Source organism: Mesoplodon mirus (assembly GCF_964341445.2).
Source record: "Mesoplodon mirus genome assembly, chromosome: 17".
In the NCBI taxonomy this organism is placed as follows: Eukaryota; Metazoa; Chordata; class Mammalia; order Artiodactyla; family Ziphiidae; genus Mesoplodon; species Mesoplodon mirus.
The window spans coordinates 772,077-796,623 of NC_138993.1; the positions used below are offsets into that span (position 1 = coordinate 772,077).

Below are 24,547 nucleotides of genomic sequence, written 5' to 3' on the forward strand. Positions count from 1 at the left end.
GCCACCAGGGACGTCCTCAAATATAATTTTTGATTTAAGGCCCTTCATAATATGGGATTGCCAGTTGTTTCAGTGATTTGCTTTCTTCGTGTTCCTTAGTATTTTTACCTCTTTTATTAAAACAGGTCAGTTACCCTGATGATAGCAGGATAACAGGATTCCAGAAGGTACTCCATTTACTCTGTGTATAGAACATATATTTATTTGGAGGGGTTGTGGAGTAAAGTAAAATTTGAAGAGCAGTATATGAAGCCCCTTGAAACCATTAGGTTGATGGACTGGGTCAGAACCAGGAAATTGCCCTCTTCAAGGTTTTGGTAGTAAAGAAATTTTCTCATACTCTGGATATATTTATACATTGTTTCTCATATGGAAGGGCATCTTTTTTGTATGGAAATACAAATTTCAGAAGAAACTAGAAAGGAAAAATATTACAAGAGACCAAAGTAGTAGAAATTATAATAGAAGTGGTAACATGAAAAGTTTCAAAATGAAAACACATTACGGTGTATTGGTATTGTAGTGCGAGTCTGTGTGACAGTAAGTAGTATGGTGAGCTGGAGACATCCTGCGAGGTCCCAAAGAAGCTTACTGAGAAAGAGAGGAGGGAGAACTCTGCACCCTGGCAGTCGGTTCCCCAGGCCTTAATGCTGTGCCGTGAAGCTGTGCTGCTGGCAGTGGCAGAGCAGCGGGGTGTCGCGTTGGTCCCTAGACGTTGGCTTAGCGTCACCACTTCTGTGTAACGCTCCAATTTCTGTGACATCATGTGGTATACTTAGAAGCCATGGAATGAAACATGTATATGGAAAAGCTGTTCTTAGAAAGGTGTTTTTTTTTTTAAATTTTTTGGCTGCACCACGTGGCATGTGGGAATCTTAGTTTTCCGACCAGGGATCGAACCTGAACCCCTTGCATTGGAAGCGTGGAGTCTTAACCGCTGGACCACCAGGGAAGTCCCTAGAAAGATTTTTTGTTTGTTTGTTTGTTTGTTTGTTTGTTTTAGCGGTACACAGGCCTCTCACTGCCGTGGCCTCTCAGCACAGGCTCCGGATGTGCAGGCCCAACGGCCATGGCTCACAGGCCCAGCCGCTCCACGGCATGTGGGATCCTCTTGGACCGGGGCACTAACCCATGTCCCCTGCATCAGCAGGTGGACTCTCAACCACTGCACCACCAGGGAAGCCCTAGAAAGATGTTCTGAATATAGTCATTTGTAAACTTTATCCGAGCTATATTGTATTTGTCAAAGGTTCTGGTTGGGAAAGATTTTATTAGATATTTATGTTGATGTGTGTGTTCCTCGCTTAAAGTAATATTTTGTAAATTCTTCCTGTTTAGTAACTAATGGCTAATATTTTTTAGTGCTGCTTATGTGCCAGTCACTGGTTTATAAACCATGTACTATCTCATTTAAAGTTACCATTTCCAGTTTAAAGAAGAGTTAGGCACAGGGTTAGTAACTTCCCAGTCTAGTAGGTAATGGAGCCTGAATTTCAGCCATCAATTCTGACTCCAAAGTTTGTGCCCTTGACCTCTCTGCTATACTGCGCCTTATCAATGTCTGAAACTTGGACAGAATGGAAAGTTAAAACTGTGTCTCTGATATAAATTTCAGTGTATGTGTTTTTGTTTTGTTTTGTTTGTTTAGATTCTTGGATCTCCCAGTCAGCATCCTTTCCCCGAAATCAGAAACAGCCAGGGGTGGATTCTTTATCACCAGTGGCCTCGCTCCCTAAACAGATCTTCCAGCCTTCTGCCCAACAGCAACCCACTAAACCCGTTAAAGTCACTTGTGCAAACTGCAAAAAGCCTTTGCAGAAGGGACAGACAGCTTATCAGCGCAAAGGCTCAGCTCACCTCTTCTGTTCCACCACCTGCCTCTCCTCCTTCTCCCACAAGCCTGCTCCAAAGAAACTTTGTGTCATGTGTAAAAAGTAAGGTTTACCTTGCAGCGTATTTCCTTATGGGTGAATATTGGTGGTATAAAATGTGATAAAAATTGTTTTAAAGGTGAATTACTATGTTTTAAAAACTTGTAAGCTTGTTTGAATATTAAAGCCAAACTCACATTTATGATGGCTTTGGAGTGTTCTCTATCAAGCTGAGGTGGCTTAGGATTAAAAGCCTTCCTATTTGGATAGGCTTTGGGGTTGATTTAGATACTAGGCCCTTATAATTAATTTTATCTGTAATCTCCATTGGACTTACTGAATTTGTAAAAATACATACATGCTTATTTACATTATTAATTATAAGAATTTAGTTGTAGCCAGACAAAATTGTTAAGCAATTTATGTATGACTAGTTTTGTGTTAAAATAGGTCAAAATTTGGACTACCTTCATGTTAAGATTGTTAAAAATTGGCAAATCTTTGGATATTATGTGCATTTATTTATGTTTGTCTTGAACGTTAAGTCATTTTAATACTCACTTCTTCAAGACTCAGGTACCTTTTTTTTGACAGCCTTGGAGTGACAGGACCCTCTCCTGCCATTTTTTAGGTCTGGTCTCACTAGTTAAACATGAGCTGAACATGGTATGTTGTGTGCAGGGTTAACCAGGTAGGTTTTCTGCGCCATCTCTTGGCGCAGCCCACGTTTGTAAGGATATTTTCGGGTCTTAGACCTGGGAAAGGCTGAGTGCTCTGTGTAGGTTCAGTAACTTCAACTAGTGGGACAATTGTTAAACAGTGTTTTGGCTGCTTCACAGCAGTAGACCTGCATACAGCAATGTAGGACCCGGAGCTTGAGAATTAAAGGAAAACTTCAAAGGTCATCAATAGTGTCATTTCCTAGCATGTCTAATTGTAGTTGAAAGCTGTACAGAATGGTAGGTGGGGTTATGTTGGGTTATGGGATGTATTTAAGTTCACTTATCCTCTCCATATTTCTGTGACCTAGGTACCTCATGCTTTCTGCTTACCCATGAGAGGGAAATTGAATAGGTGTCGTAAATTTATACCTCAGTAAATTAGGCCTTGACATTAAACTCCATGTAAATAACAACAATTTTTTTTAAGTGATTCCAATATCTGAAAGCCTTGTGGAAATTAAAAATGTCAGTTATTACTCTTTAATTTATTTTAAAGAAGAGTTTGACTTTGCTGCTCCTCGTATTTTTCAGAGATATAACTACAATGAAAGGAACTATTGTTGCTCAAGTGGATTCGAGCGAATCCTTCCAGGAATTCTGTAGTACATCTTGTCTGTCTCTTTATGAAGACAAACAGAATCCTACTAAAGGAGCTCTGAATAAATCAAGATGTACAATTTGTGGTAAACTAACAGAGGTTTGTATTTTTGTGCTTTATCATTTAGTTCTAACTAATGGGAATTTTTTTTTTTTTTGCGGTACGCGGGCCTCTCACTGTTGTGGCCTCTCCCGTTGCGGAGCACAGGCTCCGGACACGCAGGCTCAGCGGCCAAGGCTCATGGGCCCAGCCGCTCCGCGACCAACCACTGTGCCACCAGGGAAGCCCTAATGGGAATATTTTTGACTTTTAACTCTTTTGACATAATCTTTCATCAGTATGTATTTCCTTAAAAGTGAGGGTATATAAAACCTATCTTATAAATATCCCATTATGTAATCCCATTCTCCCATAGGGAGAATGATTCACAAAAAAATTGAAATATAACATCAATTGACTTTTTTCCTGAGGTTGGGAGCACTCACAGAAAAAACCATGGTGTTTAAATAGGCTGACTGCACGTGAGAGACAAGGAACAATCTTGCTTAAGAAGTGGAACAAGCGGAGGGGATGTTTTTGAGGACTTCGTTAAAAATGTATTACGGTTTTTGCATTTGATGAACTAAAAAGAAATCTGTGTATACGTACTTCATTTGAATTATTTATAATGTTAGTCCTCTCCTCCCTGTTGTACAGCAATGTACTTATATTTAAATAATTTTCTTTTGCATTTGTCTAAAGATTTCCAGTCTGTTTGGAAGTTTTATACTAACACTGCCCAAACTGGGTTGTTTCCTGTCACTTTTAGATACCTCTAGAGAAGTTTGTACGATGACCCTGGTGGTCCTCTCTGCCTTGCACCGTATATATATGTGTATAAAAAAAGTTTAAAGAAGAATGAAATGTACTTTGTCTTGCCTTTTCCCTAAACAAGCCTTACACAGAAAAACTGAGGCATTTTCTTTCTATTGGAGCACCTTGTTACTTAGCTACATGTCACATATTGATTTGTTTTTTAAAATTTTGCTTGTTTTTCTTTTAGATTCGCCATGAAGTTAGCTTTAAAAATATGACTCATAAGCTGTGCAGTGACCACTGCTTTAATAGATACAGAATGGCCAATGGTCTAATAATGAATTGCTGTGAGCAGTGTGGGGAGTACTTGCCCAGCAAAGGTGCTGGAAACAACGTCTTGGTCATTGATGGTCAGCAGAAGAGATTTTGCTGCCAGAGTTGTGTCAGTGAATACAAGCAGGTAATTCATGATCTGATCAGAATCAACCGTTGTTTTGAATGTGCTTTTAAATTGCTATAATAGTTTCACTCTAACAGCATTAATCAGATTTATCTTGAAGTCTCATTTAATTCCATTATTGTCTTAACAGCTTAGAGATAACCAATCTCAAGTGAATACTGAAATACATGTAGGTTATTGGAAATAAGTTTGTGATTTTACATAGAAAGGTAGATGCTTACCAAAGTGATTCCTTTTTTGGGTGGTGGAGAGGGGTCGTAAATATGGTTTTTCAAATTGTTGATGCTTAGCGTAGGAATGATTATTTTATTTCCATATGATTGTTAATTTAAAATTTAAGGTCTTTGACTTAGTTTATTTTTTAATATATACCTGTGGTTTCAAAAGTCAGAGCAGTCTAGCTCACATTTCTTTTTTCTCTTGGTTCCTACTTATCCTTTATACATATCAGTTTTAATTCTTACTATTTTGTTTTCTTTCTGAAAAATTAAGGAAATAATGTATTCTTAGTTTCTCTTTTATCTGTACAAAAGGCAGCATACTGTATGTACTGTACTGTACCCTCCATTTGTATCTTGGAATCATTCCCTGTCAGTATATTCCTTATTCTTCCTTATTCCTTTTATGGCTGAGTTAAATTTTCAGGAGTTCTGTGAGCCAGTTGTTAAAACACGCATTATTAAAAGTTAAGTTATAGAAACTTACAGGTAAATTATCTTTGTATTAGTCTGCTAGAGCTGCGGTAACAAAATACTGAAGGGCTCAGACAACCAAGAATTAATTTTCTCACAGTTCTGGAGGCTTAAAATCTAAGGTCAAGGTGCCTTTCTGGGGTGGTTTGTGGTGAGGCCACTCCTCCAGGCTTGTAGGTATCCTCCTCCTTGCTGTGTCCTCACGTGGTCTTTCCTTTGCTCTCAGAAGGAGAGAGCGTCCTGGTCTGTCTTCTTGGACCTAACCTGTAGGACTTCATTCAACCCTAACCGCCCCCTTAAAGGCCCTATCCCAAATACAGTCTTGTTGCGGTTAGGGCTTCAAGATACTCATTTGAGGTGGGGTGAGACACAATATTGAAGACAAAGAAAGTAAATACTTAAAACATACCACTTCCTAATTACTTTATTACATTTCAGTATTACCTGTGCTCTTGAGGTTCTTTACATTACTTGTGAGATGGAAATATTATACATAATGGTGTGCTTCTGTGTATCTCTCCCCAATTTCATGTTTAGTTTTATGTTGGTGGCCTGAAATTAGCCACAGTGGGGCGAGTCTCCTGGTAGATGCTGCAATAAATGTGGTGCTTACTCTCACTTCCCGAGAGCTAGTGGTGAACCGTATACGAGACAGCACGGGGCTGACTGTTGTTTGTTTGATCACTTTGCTGTTCGTGGTGTTGGGGTTATTTCCCGTGTTTTGCTGCTGCAGATGACAGATGATGAGTAACCTGTGCAGGCACAGCCCAGAGGTCTTGCGGGTTCAGTTCCAGACCAGTGCAGTAGAGCGAATGTTGCAGTAGAGCAAGTCATGTGAATTTTTTGGTTTCTCAGTGCACATGAGTTACGTTGACTATTAAGTGTGCAATAGCACTGTGTCTAAAAAAATGTACACACCTTAATTAACAAAAAGATTAGCCGTCACCTGAGCCTCAGCGAATCATAGTAGTAGCATTCCAAGATCACCGAGTATACCAAGAGATCACTGTAACAAATACAGTAATAATGAAAAAGTTTGAAATGTCGCAAGAATTACCAAACTGTGATACAGAGACACGAAGTGAGCAGATGCTGTTGGGAAAACGGCGCCGATGAAGTTGCTCCACGCAGGGTTGCCACAGACCTCCAATCTGTAAAAAAGGCACCACAACGAGGTCTGCCTGTCTACGCTTGACTCTGTGGAGAAGTTTCAGGGTAGATTCTCAGGAGCGAGATTGCTCAGCCAGAGGTACGTGCACATGTTGGTTTGTTAGACACTGTCAGATTCCCTCTGCGAGACTTGGACCAGTCTGCATTCCTTTCAGCAGTGTATGTGGAAGTGCTTGTTTCTCCATAGCCTCTCCAGCAGGGACTTTGAGCACTTTATTCCGTTTGGTAAAAACAGTATGTTTAGTAAAATTGGTATTTCTTTTATTAGGAATGCTGATGAGCAGCTTTTCATATTTCACAGCTCATTGTCTTTCCTTTTCTGTGAACTGTTTGTTTACCTCTTATACCCATTTTTCTGTTTGGGCTTTGGTTTGTCTCAGTCTTTCCCCCATTAAGTCCAACTTTTAATGAGCAAAGTGCATCTGTAATTTGTTCGTGAAACAATTATTTAGCAACTATTTTGCAGGTACTGTGCTAATTGCTTGAAATAGTCTGATGGGAAGTACAGTAGACAGTTCCTGCTTTCATGGGATTTGCATTGTGCTGGTGTAGTTCAGATTTGTTAACATAAGGAAGGTTTTGCGGTGATTGAAAGGATCAGACTAATTATAATCTCCAGAACTCAATGTGGTGTTTGATGTTGGTGATATCATTGCATGAGTTATCTTCTGATACCTAGGTTTGGTAAGAGCTAGCTGCCCTGGGTTAAAGTCGTGGCCCAGCACTCATCCTCTGTGTCCTGGGCAGTTGCTTAAATCCCCCCCCCGCACCCCCGCCCCCCCGCACCCTGCCTTTTTTCATCACGTGTCTTGCCTGATGGTATTTCCTACAATTTTTTAAATTTTTATTTATTTATTTTTGGCTGTGTTCAGTCTTTGTTGCTGCTTGCAGGCTTTCTCTAGTTGCGGCGAGCCAGGGCTTCTCTTGTTGTGGAGCACAGGCTGTAGGCACGCGGGCTTCAGTAGTTGTGGCTCATGGGCTTAGTTGCTCCGCGGCATGTGGGATCTTCCCGGACCAGGGCTCAAACCCGTGTACCCTGCACTGGCAGGCAGATTCTTAACCACTGCGCCCCCAGGGAAGCCCCCTACAATTTTTAATGAGTGGAAATAGTAAGTACCTTTTTCTTTTCCCAGTGGTAATGCCTTTGGTGTTTCCTCATTAAATTAGATGCCAACTTCAGGGTTGGTAAATATATTTTATCATATTAAAGAAGTATCCAAGGATTTGTTTCATTACATGTTTTATCAGAAATGAGAATCGAGTTTTGAAGGTCTTTTCAGTGTCTATGGCAGTGATTGTATGATTCCCCCCCCCCTTTATTTATTTATTTTTTTGGTTGTGTCAGGTCTTAGTTGTGGCATGTGGGATCTTTGTTGAGCCATGCGGGATATTTCGTTGCAGCGTGCGGGCTTCTCTCCAGTTGTGGCGTGCAGGTTTTTCTCTCTCTAGTTGTGCCATGCGGGTTCCAGAGCGCGTGGGCTCTAGTTTGCAGCACGTGGGCTCTCGTTTGCAGCACATGGGCTCTCTTGTTGAGGAATGCGAGCTCAGTAGTTGTGGCACGGGGGCTTAGTTGCCCCGCGGCATGTGGGATCTTAGTTCCCCCACCAGGGATAGAACTCGTGTCCCCTGCATTGGAAGGCGGATTCTTTACCACTAGACCACCAGGGATGTCCCTCCCCACCCCTTTAAATCTATTAATATGTGAATTATTTTAATGGATTTCCTAATTCATCTAAACATTCTTGCATTATTAGAATAAACCATACCAGATCATTATTGTATTTTAAATTTTATTTCTAGTTGTTAATATTTAGTACTTTTCCATTGGTATTCATAAGTGAGATTGGTCTTGAATTTCCTTTTTTTGGTGCAGTCTTTAAGGTATCAGTGTTATATTTGCTTTATAAAAATGCTCAGAGGAAAATTCATACCCTTATATACTTAAATGAGTAAAAATGAACATAAATGAATTAACTATTAAACTCAAAGTTGTAAAAAGAAAATAAATTAAAGCAAAAGACAGGAAAAAAGATAAAAGTAGAAATTAATGAATTAGGATATAAAAATAGTACTAAAATAATTCAAAATGTTGCTTCTGTAGGAAATCAAGTCTTTGCAAAACTAGACAAACCGATTGTCAATCAGGAACAGAGGTTTAAAAATGCACAGATTCACAAAGATAAGAAATGACAAGTTGGACTTACCCATCAAAACAGAGAAAATTGGAGAAAATCAACAAGGGACTACTTTGTACAACCCTATATAGAAATGTTGAAAACCTAGATCAAGTGAGTCATTTTCTATCAAAATATAATTTCCCTAAATTGACTCCAGAGCAGATAGAATAAGGCAGAGAAATTTCCATAGAAGAAATAGAGATAGTTATCAAAGAACTACCCCACAAAATGAAATAGGCTCAGATGGTTTCACAGGGAAATTCCATCAGATTTGAACTAGGTAACCTTAATGTTATTTAAACCATTCCAAAGCATTAAAAAGGATGAAAACTACTCGTGTTAAAAAAAAAATTGTGGTAAGTGTATATAATATAATATTCCTAATTTTAAACATTTTTAACTATACAATTGAGTGACATTAATTACAGTCATAATTTGTGCAGTCATTACCTCTATTTCCAGAACTTTTTCGTGACCCAAACAGAAACTCTGTGACAATGAAGCCAATAACTCCTCATCTTCCCCTTCCCCGCTGACCCTGGTGATCTCTGATCTACTTTCTGTCTATGAATTTGGTGACTCTAGGTATTTCATATAATTGGAGTCATACAATATCTGTCCTTTTTGTCTGGTTTATTCACTTAATGTGATGTTTTGAGTTTCAGCCATGTTGTAGCATTGTTTTTTATGGCTGAATAATATTCATTGTATGCATATACATTTTGCTTATTCATTTATTTGATGATGGACATTTGGGTTGTTTCCATCTTTTGACTATTGTGAATCATACTGCAATGAACATTAGCATATAAGTATCAGTTTGAGGTCTGTTTTTCAGTTCTTGTGGGTGGAGTGGAATTGTTGGGTCATAGGGTAATTCTATGTTTAGCTTTTTGAAGAATGGTTAAACTGTTTTCCACATCAACTGTATCAGTTTAAATTCCTACCAGCAATACATGAGGGTTCCATTTGCTGTCCATCTTTGCCAACACTTGTTATTATCCATTAAAAAAATTTTTTTTTTATTATAGACATCACAGTAGGAGTGGAGTGGTATATCTTTGTGGTTTTGACTTGCATTTCCCTAATGACGTTGACTATGTTTTCATGTGCTTTTTGGCCATTTGTATGTCTTCCTTGGAGGAGTATCTATAGAAGTCATATATAGTTTTTTAAAAATGTTTGTTTATTTGGCTGTGTCAGGTCTTTAGTTGCGGCATGTGACATCTAGTTCCCTGACCAGGGATCAAACACAAGCCCCCTGCATTGGGAGCACAGAGTCTTAACCACTGGACCACCAGGGGAGTCCCTCATTTTACTTTCTTGATAATGTCATTTGCAGAAAACATTTTAATTTTAATGAAGGCCAGTTTACCTCCTTTTCTTTTGTTGATTGTGTTTTTGGTGCCCTATCTAAGAATATGTTACCAAATCAAAGGTCAAGGTGGTTTATCCCTATGCTTTCTTCTAAGAGTTTTATGGTTTTAACTCATATTTAGGTCTTTTGTCCATTTTGAATTAATTTTGTTGATGATGTGAGGCAGGCATCCAACTTCATTCTCTTGTGTGTGGAAATCCAGTTGTCCCAGCACCATCTGTTATTGGATTTGTGTGGGTTTTTTTGTTGTTGCTTTTAATTTTTTTACTTTTTCATTTATTTATTTAGCTTTTTGACTGTGTCATGTGGCATGTGGGATCTTAATTCCCCGACCAGGATGCGAACCCGCGCCCTCTGCAGTGGAGGCTTGGAGTCTTAACCACTGGGCCACCAGGGAAGTCCCTGTTAATTGGACTTGTGATATTTGTCAAATATTAATTGGCCATAGATGAGTAGGTTTATTTCTGATAACCATCTTTGTAGGAAGTTTTGAAATCAGGAAATGAGTCTTCCAACTTTGTTCTTCTGTTTGGATACTCTAACCCCACTGTAGTTTTGTATGACTTTTCCATTCCTGCAGAAAAGGCTTTTAGAATTTTGAAAGTGATTGCATTGATTCTGTAGATCGCTTTGGGTAGTACTGACATTTCTGCAATGTCAAAGCTTCCTATGTATGAACATGGGATGTTTTCTCATTTACTTAGGTCTTTATTAGCTCTAGTAGCTTTATTGTTGATCCCTTGGGGTTTTCTTTTTTTTTCCTTTTTCTATAAATTTATTTATTTTTATTTTTGGCTGCGTTGGGTCTTCGTTGCTGCGTGCAGGCTTTCTCTAGTTGCGGCGCGCAGGGTCTACTCTTCATTGTGGTGCACAGGCTTCTCATTGCAGTGGCTTCTCTTGTTGCAGAGCTCAGGCTCTAGGTGCGTAGGCTTCAGTAGTTACGGCATGTGGGCTCAGTAGTTGTGGCTCTCAGGCTCTAGACGCAGGCTCAGGAGTTGTGGCACACAGGCTTAGTTGCACCGTAGCATGTGGGATCTTCCTGGACCAGGGCTTGACCCCGTGTCCCACTGCATTGGCAGGCGGATTCTTAACCACTGTGCCACCAGGGAAGTCCCTGGGTTTTCTTTATATAGAGTCAGTTCATCTCCAGTAGTGATAGTTTTACTTCTTCCTTTCCAATTTAGATGTCTTTTATTTCTTTTTCTAACTTGTTCTGGCTAGAACTTTCACTATCATGTTGAATAGAAGTGGCAAAAGTAGGCATCCTTTCTTGTTCCTGACCTTAGAGGGAAAGATTTGTGTCTTTCTCCTTTGAGTATGCTGTTAGCTATGGGTTGTTCATATATGGCATTTGTTACGTTGAGGTGGTTTTCTATTCCTAGTTTGTTGATTGTCTTTTATCATAAAAGGGTGTTGAATTTTGTTAAACTTTTTCTTCATCATTTGAGATTATCATGTGGTTTTTACCTTCATTCTATTCATGTGGTATATTACATTGATTATTTTACATTTGCATTACTGGGATAAACCCCACTCGGTTATGGTGTGTAATACTTTTAATCTGCTGCTGAATTTGCCTTACTGATATTTTCCTTTAGATTTTTGTATGTATATTTGTAAGAGATATTTGTCTGTACTGTCTGTCTGTCTTTGGATTCAGGGCAGTGGTGGCCTAATGGAATAGGAGTGGGAGGTGTCCACCCTGTTCTGACCTGGGGAGAGTTTGAGAAGAATCTGTGTTAGCTCCTCTTTCAATGTTTGGCGGAATGTCCCAGCGAAGTCATTTGATCCTGGCTTTCCTTTGCTGCAAAACTTTTGATGACTGATTCAGTCTCTTTACTTCTTACAGGTCTGTTGATATTTTCTGTTTCTTCCTGAGTCAGTTTTGGTGTTTTGCTTTTTTTTTTAAACGGAAACCACTCCAGGTATTTATTTATTCATTTAATTAATTTTTTTACCTTTGGCTGCGTTGGGTCCCTGTTGCGGCGTGCGGGCTTCTCATTGCAGTGGCCTCTCACACTGCGGAGCACGGGGTCCAGGCGCATGGGCTTCAGTAGCTGTGGCGCGTGGGCCCAGCCACTCTGTGGCATGTGGATCCTCCCGGACCAGGGCTCGAACCCGAGCCACCTGCATTTGGCAAGCGGACCCCCAACCACTGCGCCACCAGGGAAGCCCCTGGTTTGCATTTTTTAAGGGATTTCTGTCTCATCTAGGTTATCCAGTTGTTGGTGTATAATTATTCATAGCATTTTCTCACAGTCCTTTCTTAGGGAATATTTGTAGTATTGTCCCTACTTTTGTTTCTCTGTTTTGTTCTTTGTGTCTTTTTTCTTAGTCTAACTAAAGGTTTGTTGGCTTTTTTTGGTCTCTTCATTGGCCAGCTTTTTGTTTCAGTGATTATATTTTCATGCTCTTTATTTCTCTGCACTCTATTATTTCCTTTCTTCTGCTGTCTTGGGTTTAACTTTCTCTCTTTTTCTGTTTCTTTAAGGTGTCAGGTGTAAGTTATGTATTCGATTTAGATCTTCTCTTCAAAAATAGGTATTTGCAGTTATAATTTTTCCTCTGAGCACTGTTTGCACTGCATCCTGTCACTTTTGGTATATTTTGGTTTTGCCTTGACTCATCTGTTAAGTATTGAAAAATTTCCCTTGTGATTTCTTCTTTGACCCATTGGTTAAGAGTGTGTAGTTTTTATATCCCTATATTTGTAAATTTTCTAGTTTTGTTTTTGTTATTCATTTTTTATTTCATTCTGTTATGATTGGAAAAGATACTCTGCGATTTCAACCTTTATACATTTATTGGGACTTTTTTGTAGCCTAACATATGGTCTTTCCTGGAGAATGTTTCATGTGCACTTGGGGAGAACATAGTGGCTTGTAGTGTTATTCATATCCTGTACATAAGTGCCAAAATCCCGTGTGGCTGGTCTGTCCATTATTGAAATGGGTGTATGTATTGAGTTCTACAGCTGTTACTGTAGAATTGCCTGTTTTTCCCTTCACTTCTGTCAATGTTTGCTTAATATATTTTGGGTCTCTGATATTTGGTGAAAAAGTTTATAATTGTTCTATCTTCTTGATGAATTTACCCTTTTTCCAGTATGGTTTTGTTTTCTTTTGTTTCTTGTATTAATTTTTTGACTTAAAGTTTATTTTGTTTGATGTTAAAATTTTTTTTAGAAATTTGTGGTGTATTGTGGGGATTCTTGTGGTTTATCCATTCTAGGGTTCCTTCAGCTTCTTCTCCCTGAAATTAGTCTTTTGCCTAATTTGCAATGTTTTCAGACTTCTGAGTACTCGTTCAGCCCTGCCCTCTTTTTCCTCTTCCTCCGGGACTCTAATAATGTAGTTATTATATTACTATAGTTACAGTCCTGCAGGTCCCCGAGGCTCTATTCTTCTTTATTTTTACCTCCAAGGCTGTGTTATTTCTAATATTCAGATTGGATAATTTCTCTTTTCCCCTTCCATGGTCCTGTCCTCTGTCTTTTCCATTCTGCTCTTGGTCCCATCCATTAGGGTTTTTTGGGTGGTGGTTATTTATTTATTTTACTAATACTTTATTTTGTTTAGAACAGTTTCAGTATTACAGAAACATTGATCAGATAATACAGAATTCTCATGGTATAGCCCCTCCCCTCACCGTTTCTCTCTGTATTGACACCTTAAATTGGTATGATAATTTGTTACAATTAGTGGACTCATACTGAAATATTATTAGTATGTAAAGTCCATAGTTTACGTAAAAATTAAGAAAATCTGAATAATGTCCATTTCCTGGTCCAGGATCCCATCCAGGATGCCACATCATATTCAGCAGTTGTGTCACCTTAGGCTCCTCTTGGCTGTGACATTTTCTCAGACTTTTCTTGTTTTTGACGAGCTTGACAGTTTTTAGGAGTCAAGTGTATTGTAAGAGTCCCCTCTGCTTTCATCTCTAGACAGACTGGGCTCTGGCTTTAGGAGGGAGATGACAGAGGTGTTGGCCTTTTGCACTTTTGCAGTTTTCATCACATAACAAGGAAGGGTACATGTCTCAACATGACTTATGACTGTTGACGTTGATGTAGATCACCTCGCTCAAGTGGTGTCAGGATTCTCCACTGGAAAGCCCCCGCCGCCCCCCGCCTCCGTTCCTTGTTTAATGTTTGGAAGAAAGTCACTCTCCTTTAAGGTGGAGTATATAGTTACCTGGAATTTTTCTGCATAGGACTTCTGCCCCTGTTTTCAGTCCTGCAGTTTCCATTTGGACCTTCTATTTCTTTGATGAGAATCTCTGTTTTTTAATTGTTGTGTTTTTTTCCCTTGTTGAAGCATTTTTATCATGGCTGCTTTAAAATGGTTGGCGCATAATCCTAGGGTATCAGTGCTTTCAGCGTGAGCATCTTTTGACTGTCTCCTTCTGTGGCTCTGGCTCCCTCCCCTCTGGGCTCCAGGGGGGCCTGCTACTGCGCTCGCTGCAGCCCCACTGGCACCAGGAGGATTCTCCTCCAGAGGACAGAGCATTCTTCATAATGTCAGTAAATAAAGCTCACTTCAAAGTGGTGTTTCATCTTCTTTTTCAGTTGTCATAGTTTTTATATTTCTCATACTATTTGTTCGTAATTTTAAGTAGATAAGAGGGAATCTGTGTGTGTGTTGTCACTGATAAAGGGACATACTCAGACATGTTTGGAGAGCACTGCAGTGATGCTCTAGTGAATGTCTTTTTCTAAAGCCTGGGAACTAAAACTGTACAGTGATGTTTTTTCGTCCCTGCTCCCGCATTCCTCCACCCCCAGCCTTCTGTCTCTAACATCTAAGTTGGCCGCTCTTGTTGTTCATCCCTGTCCGTGTAGCCCAGTTAGTGTCTGGAGTGTACAGATACAGGTGATTAATCATCTAGATCCCGGCAGTGGGGACGGTCTAGTGCTCAACACTTGGCTTTCAGTATTTTCCATTTTCTTAAAAAATTTTTTTTATTTAAAAAAATTTTTAATTTTTATTGAAATATAGTTGATTTACAGTGTGTTAGTTTCACATGTACAGCAAAGTAACTTGGTTATATGTACACATAAATCTATATATTCTTTTCTTATATTCTCTTCCATTGTAGATTATTGCAAGCTGTTGAGTGTAGTTCCCTGTGCTGTACAGTGGGTCTTCGCTGGTTATCTACTTTACATATAGTGGTGTGTGCATATTTTAATCTCAAACTTCTGATTTATCCCTGCCCCCCTCCCCCCGTTTTCCCCTTTGGTAACCATGAGTTTGTTCTATATCTGTGAGTCTACTTCTGTTTTGTAAATAAGTTCATTTGTATCATTTTTTTTTTTAGATTCCACATATAAGGGATATCATATGATATTTGTCTTTCTGTCTGACTTACTTCACTTAGTATGATAATCTCTATCTAGGTCCATCCATTCTTGCTGCAAATGGCATTATTCCATTCTTTTTTATGGCTGAGTAATATTCCATTGTATATATACCACATCTTCTTTATCCATTCCTCTGTCAGTGGACATTCAGGTTACTTCCATGTCTTGGCTATTGTAAATAGTGCATCAGTGAACAATGGGGTGCATGTATCTTTTCAAATTATGGTTTCCTCCAGATAGATGCCCAGGAGTGGAATTGCTAGATCATATGGTAGCTCTATTTTTAGTTTTTTAAGGAACCTCCATACTGTTCTCCATAATGGCTGCACCAAATACATTCCCACCCACAGGGTAGAAAGGTTCCCTTTCTCCACACCCTCTCTAGCATTTACTGTTTGTAGGTTTCTTGGTGATGGCCATGCTGACTGGCCAGAGGTGACACCTCATTGTAGTTTTTTTTTTTTTTTTTGCGGTACACAGGCCTCTCACTGTTGTGGCCTCTCCCGTTGCGGAGCACAGGCTCCGGACGCGCAGGCTCCGCGGCATGTGGGATCTTCCCGGACCGGGGCACGAACCCGTGTCCCCTGCATCGGCAGGCGGACTCTCAACCACTGCGCCACCAGGGAAGCCCTCATTGTAGTTTTGATTTGCATTTCTCTAATGATGTTGAGCATCTTTTCATGTGCCTCTTAGCCATCTATATGTCTTCTTTGGAGAAATATCTGTTTAGGTCTTCTGCCCATTTTTGACTTTTTTTTTCATATTTATCTGCGTGAGCTGTTTGTATATTTTGGAGATTAATCCTTTGTCACTTGCATCATTTCCAAATATTTTCTCCCATTCTGTAGGTTGTCTTTTTGTGTTGTTTATGGTTTCCTTTGCTGTGCAAAAGCTTTTAAGTTTAATTCAATCCCATTTGTTTATTTTTGTTTTTATTTCCATTACTCTAGGAGACTATTTTCCATTTTCTTGCATAGTATTTTGACTTGTAAGGAAAGCAGGATACTTTCTGCAAAGAGTAAGGATATAAATTTCTATGTGCTGGAAGCTGTTATATGTGCTTTAAAAAGAGTTTCCAAAACAACCCGTTTGCAGATGATGAAAACTGTAACTGTGTAATTTCCAAATCAGTTTTCTTTTGTTTTTGTTTGTTTGTTTTGTTTGTTTGTTTGTTTTGGCCGCACTGCAAGGCTTGTGGGATCCTAAGTTCCCTGATCGGGGATTGAACCCAGGGCCATGTCAGTGAAAGCACCGAGTCCTAACCACTGGACTGCCAGGGAACTGCTGAGATACCGTTTTATGTATTATTAATAGATTTTACTAAATACATTTAGAATACATTGTCATCTAAGAGAAATATGTGATTTTTTTTGCAAGGTCTACTTAGAGGTGAGTCAAATCTAAGGGTCTGTTTTTAATTCTTTTTTATCTAGTTACTATTATTTTTTTATAGGATAATTATAAAGTTATGATATATAATAATTATTCTGTAAGCTGGTCAGTGGCACTGTAAGACAGACAGGCATTTTTAAAAGTTGGAACGAGGTTGTAAGTCACAAAACAGGTAATTAAGAATCAACTTTTACAGATTGCTTGTTGACCTTTCGATCTAGCAGCCTTTCTTTATATCTTTTTATAAAGCCTTTTAAAATCTTTTTTTAGGTAGGTAGCCATCCAAGCTTTCTGAAGGAGGTTCGCGATCACATGCAGGACTCTTTCTTAATGCAGCCTGAGGTAAGCAGGAGTGTGGCTGGGGTTAAGGCCTCGACATGACATGCTCTGCTACTGCCTTTATTGTGTGTCTGAAAAATCGTGTACGTTTTGAAGTGTATTAACATTTATGAACTTAAAATATGTCAGATGATGATTATTTTCTTACTTTATCTCAAGACCGACAAACTTTCTCATTTCACTAAATTTTACATGTGTTTTCTTGTGATGCACTCATTTGCTTTTAGGTATTTATGTTATTAAAAAATTATTTTAAGATATAGATTTTTAATGCACAGTCCTTGACCTCAGTGGGCATTTAAAAAAAAATAAATTTATTTGTTTATTTATTTACTTCTGGCTGTGTTGGGTCTTTGTTGCTACGCACGGGCTTTCTCTAGTTGTGGTGAAGTGGGGCTACTCTTTGTTGTGGTGCGCGGGCTTCTCATTGTGGTGGCTTCTCTTCGCTGCGGAGTGTGGGCTCTAGGGTGTGCGGGCTTCAGTAGTTGTGGCACGCAGGCTCGGTAGTTGTGGCTCGTGGGCTCTAGAGTGCAGGCTCAGTAGTTGTGACGCACAGGCTTAGTTGTTCTGCAGCATGTGGGATCTTCCTGGACCAGGGCTCGAACCCATGTCCCCTACATTGGCAGGCGATTCTTAACCACTGTGCCACTAAGGAAGCCCCCAGTGGCATTTAAATATAGGATATAAGAGTCCTTCTCTTGTGCCTACCTGAAAGAGGAGGGGGAAAAATCCTTTCTTTCAAAAAATGTTTCCAAATCTATATTCCCGTTAAGCCACATGAATAAATTAGGACTTTAATAATAAATGTATACAATTAAGAATAATTATAATTGTAGTACAGTGATCAAAATAAGGAATTTTATATTGATATAATACCACTGATTAACCTATAGACCTTATTCAAATTTTGTTCATTAATGTCTGTTATAGCAAATTGAGGAAAAATAATTTATAGCATCCAATCCAGGATCATAAGCCATTATTTAAAAACAAGTTTTTTTCAGTTTCTCCCTCTGTTCTTCTGAGACCCTACTTCCAGGTGTATTAGATTTCCTGCTCCTGTCCCACGGTCACGGTGGCTCTGTTATTTATTGAGGTTTTTGAAGTCTTGTTTTCCTTCTGGCTTCATTTTAGAGACCTTGTGATGTGCCTTTCGTTTTACTGATCTGTTCTAATCAACTCTTGGCTCCATGTGGTGTAGTTTGTGTCTTGGACTTTACTGGTTTTCTCTAGAGGTTCCATCTGGGTCTTTTATGTCCTCTATTCCTGGCCTCACTGTGTTCATAGTTTTCCTCCATGGGTTTCTTGAGTATATCAGCGTATTTATCATAGTAGCTCTTTTAACATCTTTGCCTACTATTTTCCTATCTGTCCTTTCTATATAAAACTTCTATATAATGAGTTATACAGTTGACTGAGAGTCAACTTGAGTGAATAAAAGAAGTATAAGGTTTACTTGAATTTATCTCTTAATCTTCACTTAGTATAAAAATTAGTATAATAGCATGTCATTGTTGAAGTTTTATCACTATCCCCCTCTCCACAGGATTCTTCACTATTTTTATGCTTTGGACTCCCTTGGTAACATGGTTAGATGGTTTCTCAGCATGCTGTTAAATGCATAAAATAAAATATCTATGATTACAACTAGAACCAATTATTCCAAATATAGTTATCAAAATATTTAAAAATTTTTGAAATGTGATATATATACACTGTATTAATGCATTAAGTAATAAGGTATAGTGGTTATTAACTATAATTTTTTTGGGGGGGGTTCGCGGGCCTCTCACTGTTGTGGCCCCTCCCATTGCGGAGCACAGGCTCCGGACGCGCAGGCTCAGTGGCCATGGCTCACGGGCCCAGCCGCTCCGCGGCATGTGGGATCTTCCCGGACCGGGGCACGAACCCGTGTCCCCTGCATCGGCAGGTGGACTCTCAACCACTGCGCCACCAGGGAAGCCCACTATAATGTCTTTTGAAGTAATGTTGGACATCAATGATATATTGAGCCACCTGCCAGTATAAGATAAAAAGTTGGGGATTTTTGTTTTAGCAGGTTTTGCTAAAACTAATGTGGTTTATTACCTCTAATCAGAATGAAAAGAAAGCTACATTTCAGTTAGATGTTAATGAATATAAAGATAATAACTTTTCCATGTGATGTCATGGACCTAAGTTTTTTTCAGTTGTATCTGGATGTGGCCAGGAAGTCAGTTCTGTGCAGCCACACTTGTGCCCATTTCCTAGATTAGATTTGCAGTAACAAGTCCATCAAGGCTTTATCTCTTGAGCACCTACCCTTGCCGTCCACTTGCTTGGTTAAAAATGTAGTAAATGAGATATTTTACTTACATCTAAAAGGAAAAATTAGGGAGAAGTTTTAGACTCATGTGATGGTTAATTTTGATGTTCATGTGGAGCTGGTTAACATGAAAATGTAAGGCACCTTTTTTCAATGACTAGACTGAAAACGAGCCCATTTGCCGCAAACTCCCCATTATTTTTTCGTTTTACCTCACCAGTGTTGTTTCTATCACATCTACCTCATACTCCTTCTTTTACTGAATTTATAATTTATTTCCCCCCCATGCCTGAATGGGGAATATAATAATTGTGAATTTGTTCCGCTTAGTTTTGTTCCTTAAATCACTCAATGCATATTTGTAGGGTGCATGAAATTTAAATATGATTATGTTGTTTACATAGGAAACAGAGAAAACGTGGCATGACAGCATATATCTTTTTTGCTAATACTCTCCCGTTGGATGGGCCTTTTTGTTGTTGAAGTAGTGGCAACTGTGAAAGTGGCTGTTAAAGAGTTTTCAGTGTTAATGATTCTGTTTTTCTCAGTTTCACACAAAACTATTTCTCAGTGGGGACCAGTTGCTTAGTAGCTTCTTGCTTACTTGACCCAGGTCAACTGGTCTACTTTTTTTGGGTACGTCTTAAAACTTACTAACTACTTAACCATTGTGGCAGTAAAATCATTGTCGACTTGAAGGATATTTCTAATAAGTTAAAAAATCTATTGCAAGATTAGAATGGATGATTGGACCTCATTTATAGCTGTAAAAGAATTCTTCATAGATGCTGCTCTGTGGAGGTCTCACATCCACCTGCTGGGAGCTGCTTTATTTTTCTCTCTGTAACTCTGTGATACAATGGCAGGTGTCCTGATATTTTTAGTGTTCCTCATTTGTACTGTGGTGCCAGGTTCTAAACATTCTTTTATTTTTCTTTGTTTCATTGATGTGTTTTCCTTGATACTTCTTCCTATATAAATAAAATTTAAATTATTATATTAGGCCCCAGGAAAACATGTTGTCCTTTCAAACAGAACAACAGCCTTCTCCTCTGCTGTCCCGAACATTGGGAGAGTCAGAATCAGACTGAATAGGTTTACAGTTATTCTTATTTTTTCCGTGTTAGTATCCTTTTGCTATTGATAAGTTTTTCTTTTCAGTTTTTCTTCTCTTTTCTTTTTTTTTGAGCGTATCAGAGCTTGAAGAATGAGTTGGTTTCCACTTTGAAAAGTAAAACTTACGGCTTCCTTTGGGTGATGTTTAAGTCAATAAGGAACCACTAGGAATAGAACACGCATTCTTGGCATGGAAATAGCTGTGTTTTCTCATGACTTTTATATTAATTGTATGCTGAGAAGGTTTTTCCTTTTTTCTTTTTTTGGTGTTGATGTTAAGTTGTTTTTGGCTAACGTTTTTACCTTCAGTTTCTTATTTTATTTTCTCAAATCCTGTGGCATTTGTGAAATTTATCCATGCAGTTTACTCATTTTTTTGTTATTTTTGGCCTGATTGTCTTCTTCCCTGACATCTATTATTCATCCATCCATGGAACGTTGAGCACTTCTTATGTCATCATATTGTACTAGGTGGTGTTGGGTGCGAAGCTGCGTGAAGTAATCTAAACATCATGTGGAAAGACGGATGCTCAAGTCCCTTCTATAAAATGACCTTGCGTCTACGAATGCGGAGGACTGACTGTACGATTACTTTGCATCGTGACATGTGATATTTGATTTAACTGATTATGACAGTTCTGTTACAGTTCAGAAAAGAAGTCAAATACAAGTTGCACTTTTAAAGGCTTGCTTTTACTTTTGTTTGATTTCTAATTGTGACTATCAAGTCAATTTTTAAATGCAAACACACCAGTTCCCTCTGAATTGTATTTTTGTAAGACTGTCCATATTTCAGTGATACTGCTTTTGTCTAGTAATTTCCAAGCTGCACCTCCTTTGGCCTTTCCTCCTTTGGTCTTACCTCATTCTCTGAATTACATCAGGGTTGGCAATATTCACCTTTGACATGAATGACTTTATTATTACCTATTGACTAATTATTAACTTTAATAACCAAAAATCATTTTGAATGAAGTTTTTTTAAACTAAAAAAATGTTAAAGTTTTTATATTTTATTTTGGTTGAACGAGGTTTTAAATGTAGTAGAAAGGTGTTAAATCAGTTTTAAGAGAAGTGTCAGAGTCCTTGGGACAATAGCAGCTCAGCTCTGAAAGAGGGTAGTTGTTTGATTATTAGGACTTAATATTTTGTAGGTTCATTTAATTTCTTCTGTTGCATGACAAGGAGGTGTGTCATCATTGTGAACAGAAAACACTGTGCCTTTCTTACCTCTTCAGTTTCTACTTACTTATATGTAAGGATTCTATTAATAGGGAAAACCACTATTTTTGAAGGAGACAGCTTAGATCATAGTTTTGTTTGACCCTAATATAGCTGCATTGCAGTTAACTCTTTGCATCAGATGAAGACTTCTGACCCACTAAGCCTGATTAGAGATGAACAGAATTGTTTTGCAGAGAGAAAAAGTATAATGAAGAGTACAATGTTTTGTTCTAGTTAAATTTTTAATTTTCTTTTTATGTTTCAAATTTTAGAAATATGGAAAACTGACCACTTGTACTGGCTGCCGAACACAGTGCAGGTTTTTTGATATGACTCAGTGTATAGGTCCTAATGGGTATATGGAGCCTTATTGTTCAACTGCTTGCATGAACAGTCACAAGACAAAATATGCAAAATCACAAAGTAAGTCTCAGGTATTTGGAAAGTTAAAAAACTTTAGTAACATTAATAATTTCTTAACTACTCTTTCTCCTCTGACTTTCTTTTGACGCTCACTTTTAACTGCGTAACTGGTTTATCTTTATTATCACACTGAACTTCCTTAGTGCAAACTTTAATGCTTTTGATCAGTTAATTTTTAAATGATTGGTGAAGCTCTGCCCATGTCTGCACTCCTAACTCAAATTGTTTTCCATTCAGACATGATCTAAAGCTGAGATTGTTTCATGTATCTGTGTATGTTTTAGAGATAGTATCAGTCTTCTTTTATGACAGTATTTTTTTAAGGTGCAAATAATCTCAGAAATTAATAAAATAACATTTACATAAAGTTTCATTAAACTATTCTCAGAGGTCAATTAAGATTTTTTTAAAAAAACTTTGATTATTTTATAAAAAATCAGATATGTACTTTTTCTCTCCTAGGTTTGGGAATTATTTGCCATTTTTGTAAGCGAAACTCTTTACCTCAGTATCAAGCCACAATGCCTGATGGAAAACTGTATAACTTTTGCAATTCCAATTGTGTGGCTAAATTCCAGGTTTGTTATTTACTTTGCCTAATGCTTCCAGTAAAATACACAAAGAAAATTAACGATGTAATATACTTCATCTTTATTCAATGTGCTGATTTTTACATATTTTGTTGAGGGTCAAATTGGAGGGTAGAGATTCTGGAGTCAGCGCAGAGGTAGCTTCACCAGCTCTCTAAGCACAGTTGCTCGAAATTGACTTCTTAATTGTTATTTATGATACAGACTTGGAAGGAAAGTAAATTTTAGCTACCAGCCTTTAAAACAAAAGGGTGAGTGGTCTAGCCAGCAAACGAGTTTACTCGGAGTAGCCGAGGAGGCGGCCCCACAGGCACGCCTGGAGACTGAAAGAGGGGAGGAAAGCGGGGAGCTGGGTGAGATTGGAGCCTGGGGGAGCTGGAGGAGGGCGAGCGTCCCGGGTGGGGCTGCTCACCGCTGGGTTGCCCCTGGGTTGCTGGGCAAGCAGGCACCTCTCCTCCTGCTGGTCTGAAGTTAGCCGCCCAGCTTCCTGGCCCCATTTTGAATGAGGTTTTTCTTGATTCATTTTCACATAGTGTCATTGAGCTCAGTGCCTGCCGTGCAGTTGTTTCTTAGCAGATGGTTTGAGTAGCATCTGACTTTTACGGGTTCTGTTTTATGTTAAGTGGGTGGAGGATGTCGGTACCCTTACCCCGGGAGTGACAAGTGTGCACGTTTTCTTCACGTCTTAGAAATTTGCTGTGGGACTGGAGACGGGACTCGTCCCGGTCGGCCTTCGGTTCATTCAAGATCAGCTTCAGGGAGACGTTTTTCGTTTCGGTCAGTGTAAAGAAGAGCTCTCTGACATAGTTGTCAGAGCTGGAGTATGGATAGTCTCAGGATAGGACTGCTGGATGTGTTCAGATGTAAGCTGGTTGACCAGTAAGGTGGAGTAGTTGGGGATTCAGTATGAGTTAAGTGGTTTACCTGATGTGTATGAAATTTCAGGCTAGATTGAGTTCATTAGTTTGAATTCAGCCAGGGGAATGTTGTTTTTGTTAATAGTTAGACCTTGCCTGAGCTTAGGTAATTAACCACATTCAAGATTAAACTTTTCTTTTGGAAGTTGGGATGTGGCCCCTGATACATCCTGAGAGTGGTAAACATTGCTTTCCACTTGTTGGTTCTTCTCAAAATAGAAATTAAGGACTAAGGAAGGGTTAATTATGGGAGAGGAGGACAGTGTCTTTGTCAGATTTTTAACTTTCTTCCTTTTTGATGTTGGGTAAACTGAAATGTGAATTAAAAATGTTTTCACTACTTTTTTCATTTAATTGAAACTTGTATTGCCCATCATTTGATAAGAACATTTGTGTATATACATTGTATATTTTAAAGAAACAATTTAGACTCTTACTTCGGAGGAATGCATCCAAGATAAGCCTGTAGGGCAGCCTCATCACTCTGTGACTGCACAAAAGTACAAAGTTGACAAATAGAAAAGCAGCATTTTTTCTTTATTTTAAAGCAAACTGTAGATCTTGAAGTTTTGTGTCTTCCTTAGATGTTTTTCCATTTCATAGTAAGATAATAGGATAACATTTCATTTGTTTTGAAGGGATAATTAACTTTAATGGACTTCAGTTTTTTGGAAACACTAAGGTAAGGGTATTGTTGCTGGGTTTTATTTTTTTAAATAATTCATTCACCTGGTAGTTACGGTCTTAAGTAAGCGTGTTTTCTTTCTTTTCACAAATTCTAACTGTGTTGTATGATGTATGTCGAAGTTTTAAAATGATAAAGGTTTTTTTCTCCCTCCATTGCTGCCTTGAAAAATTTTGTACTATTTCATACATTCAACAGATTATATGTAATATGGATTAAAGAGTGATAATTAAATATCAGCATACTCTACTCATCACTCAGATTAGAAATTAGAACAAATTCCCCGCCCCCCCTGCTGGGCATGCTGCCTGGCTTGTGGGATCTTAGT

At 38.6% G+C, this 24,547-nt stretch overlaps 1 protein-coding gene across 2 annotated transcripts in view; it reads left to right on the forward strand.

The window, feature by feature from the left end:
• LOC309792771 (zinc finger MYM-type protein 2) overlaps nucleotides 1-24,547 on the forward strand; it is an 85,101-nt gene that overhangs the window by 25,957 nt on the left and 34,597 nt on the right. For both annotated transcript variants that reach the window (XM_082602576.1, XM_082602577.1), the window contains exons 4-9: nucleotides 1,649-1,934; nucleotides 3,125-3,290; nucleotides 4,234-4,446; nucleotides 16,891-16,962; nucleotides 21,877-22,027; nucleotides 22,490-22,605. In XM_082602576.1, the coding sequence (XP_082458702.1) occupies nucleotides 1,649-1,934; nucleotides 3,125-3,290; nucleotides 4,234-4,446; nucleotides 16,891-16,962; nucleotides 21,877-22,027; nucleotides 22,490-22,605 (1,004 nt within the window). The remainder of the gene's footprint in view (nucleotides 1-1,648; nucleotides 1,935-3,124; nucleotides 3,291-4,233; nucleotides 4,447-16,890; nucleotides 16,963-21,876; nucleotides 22,028-22,489; nucleotides 22,606-24,547) is intronic.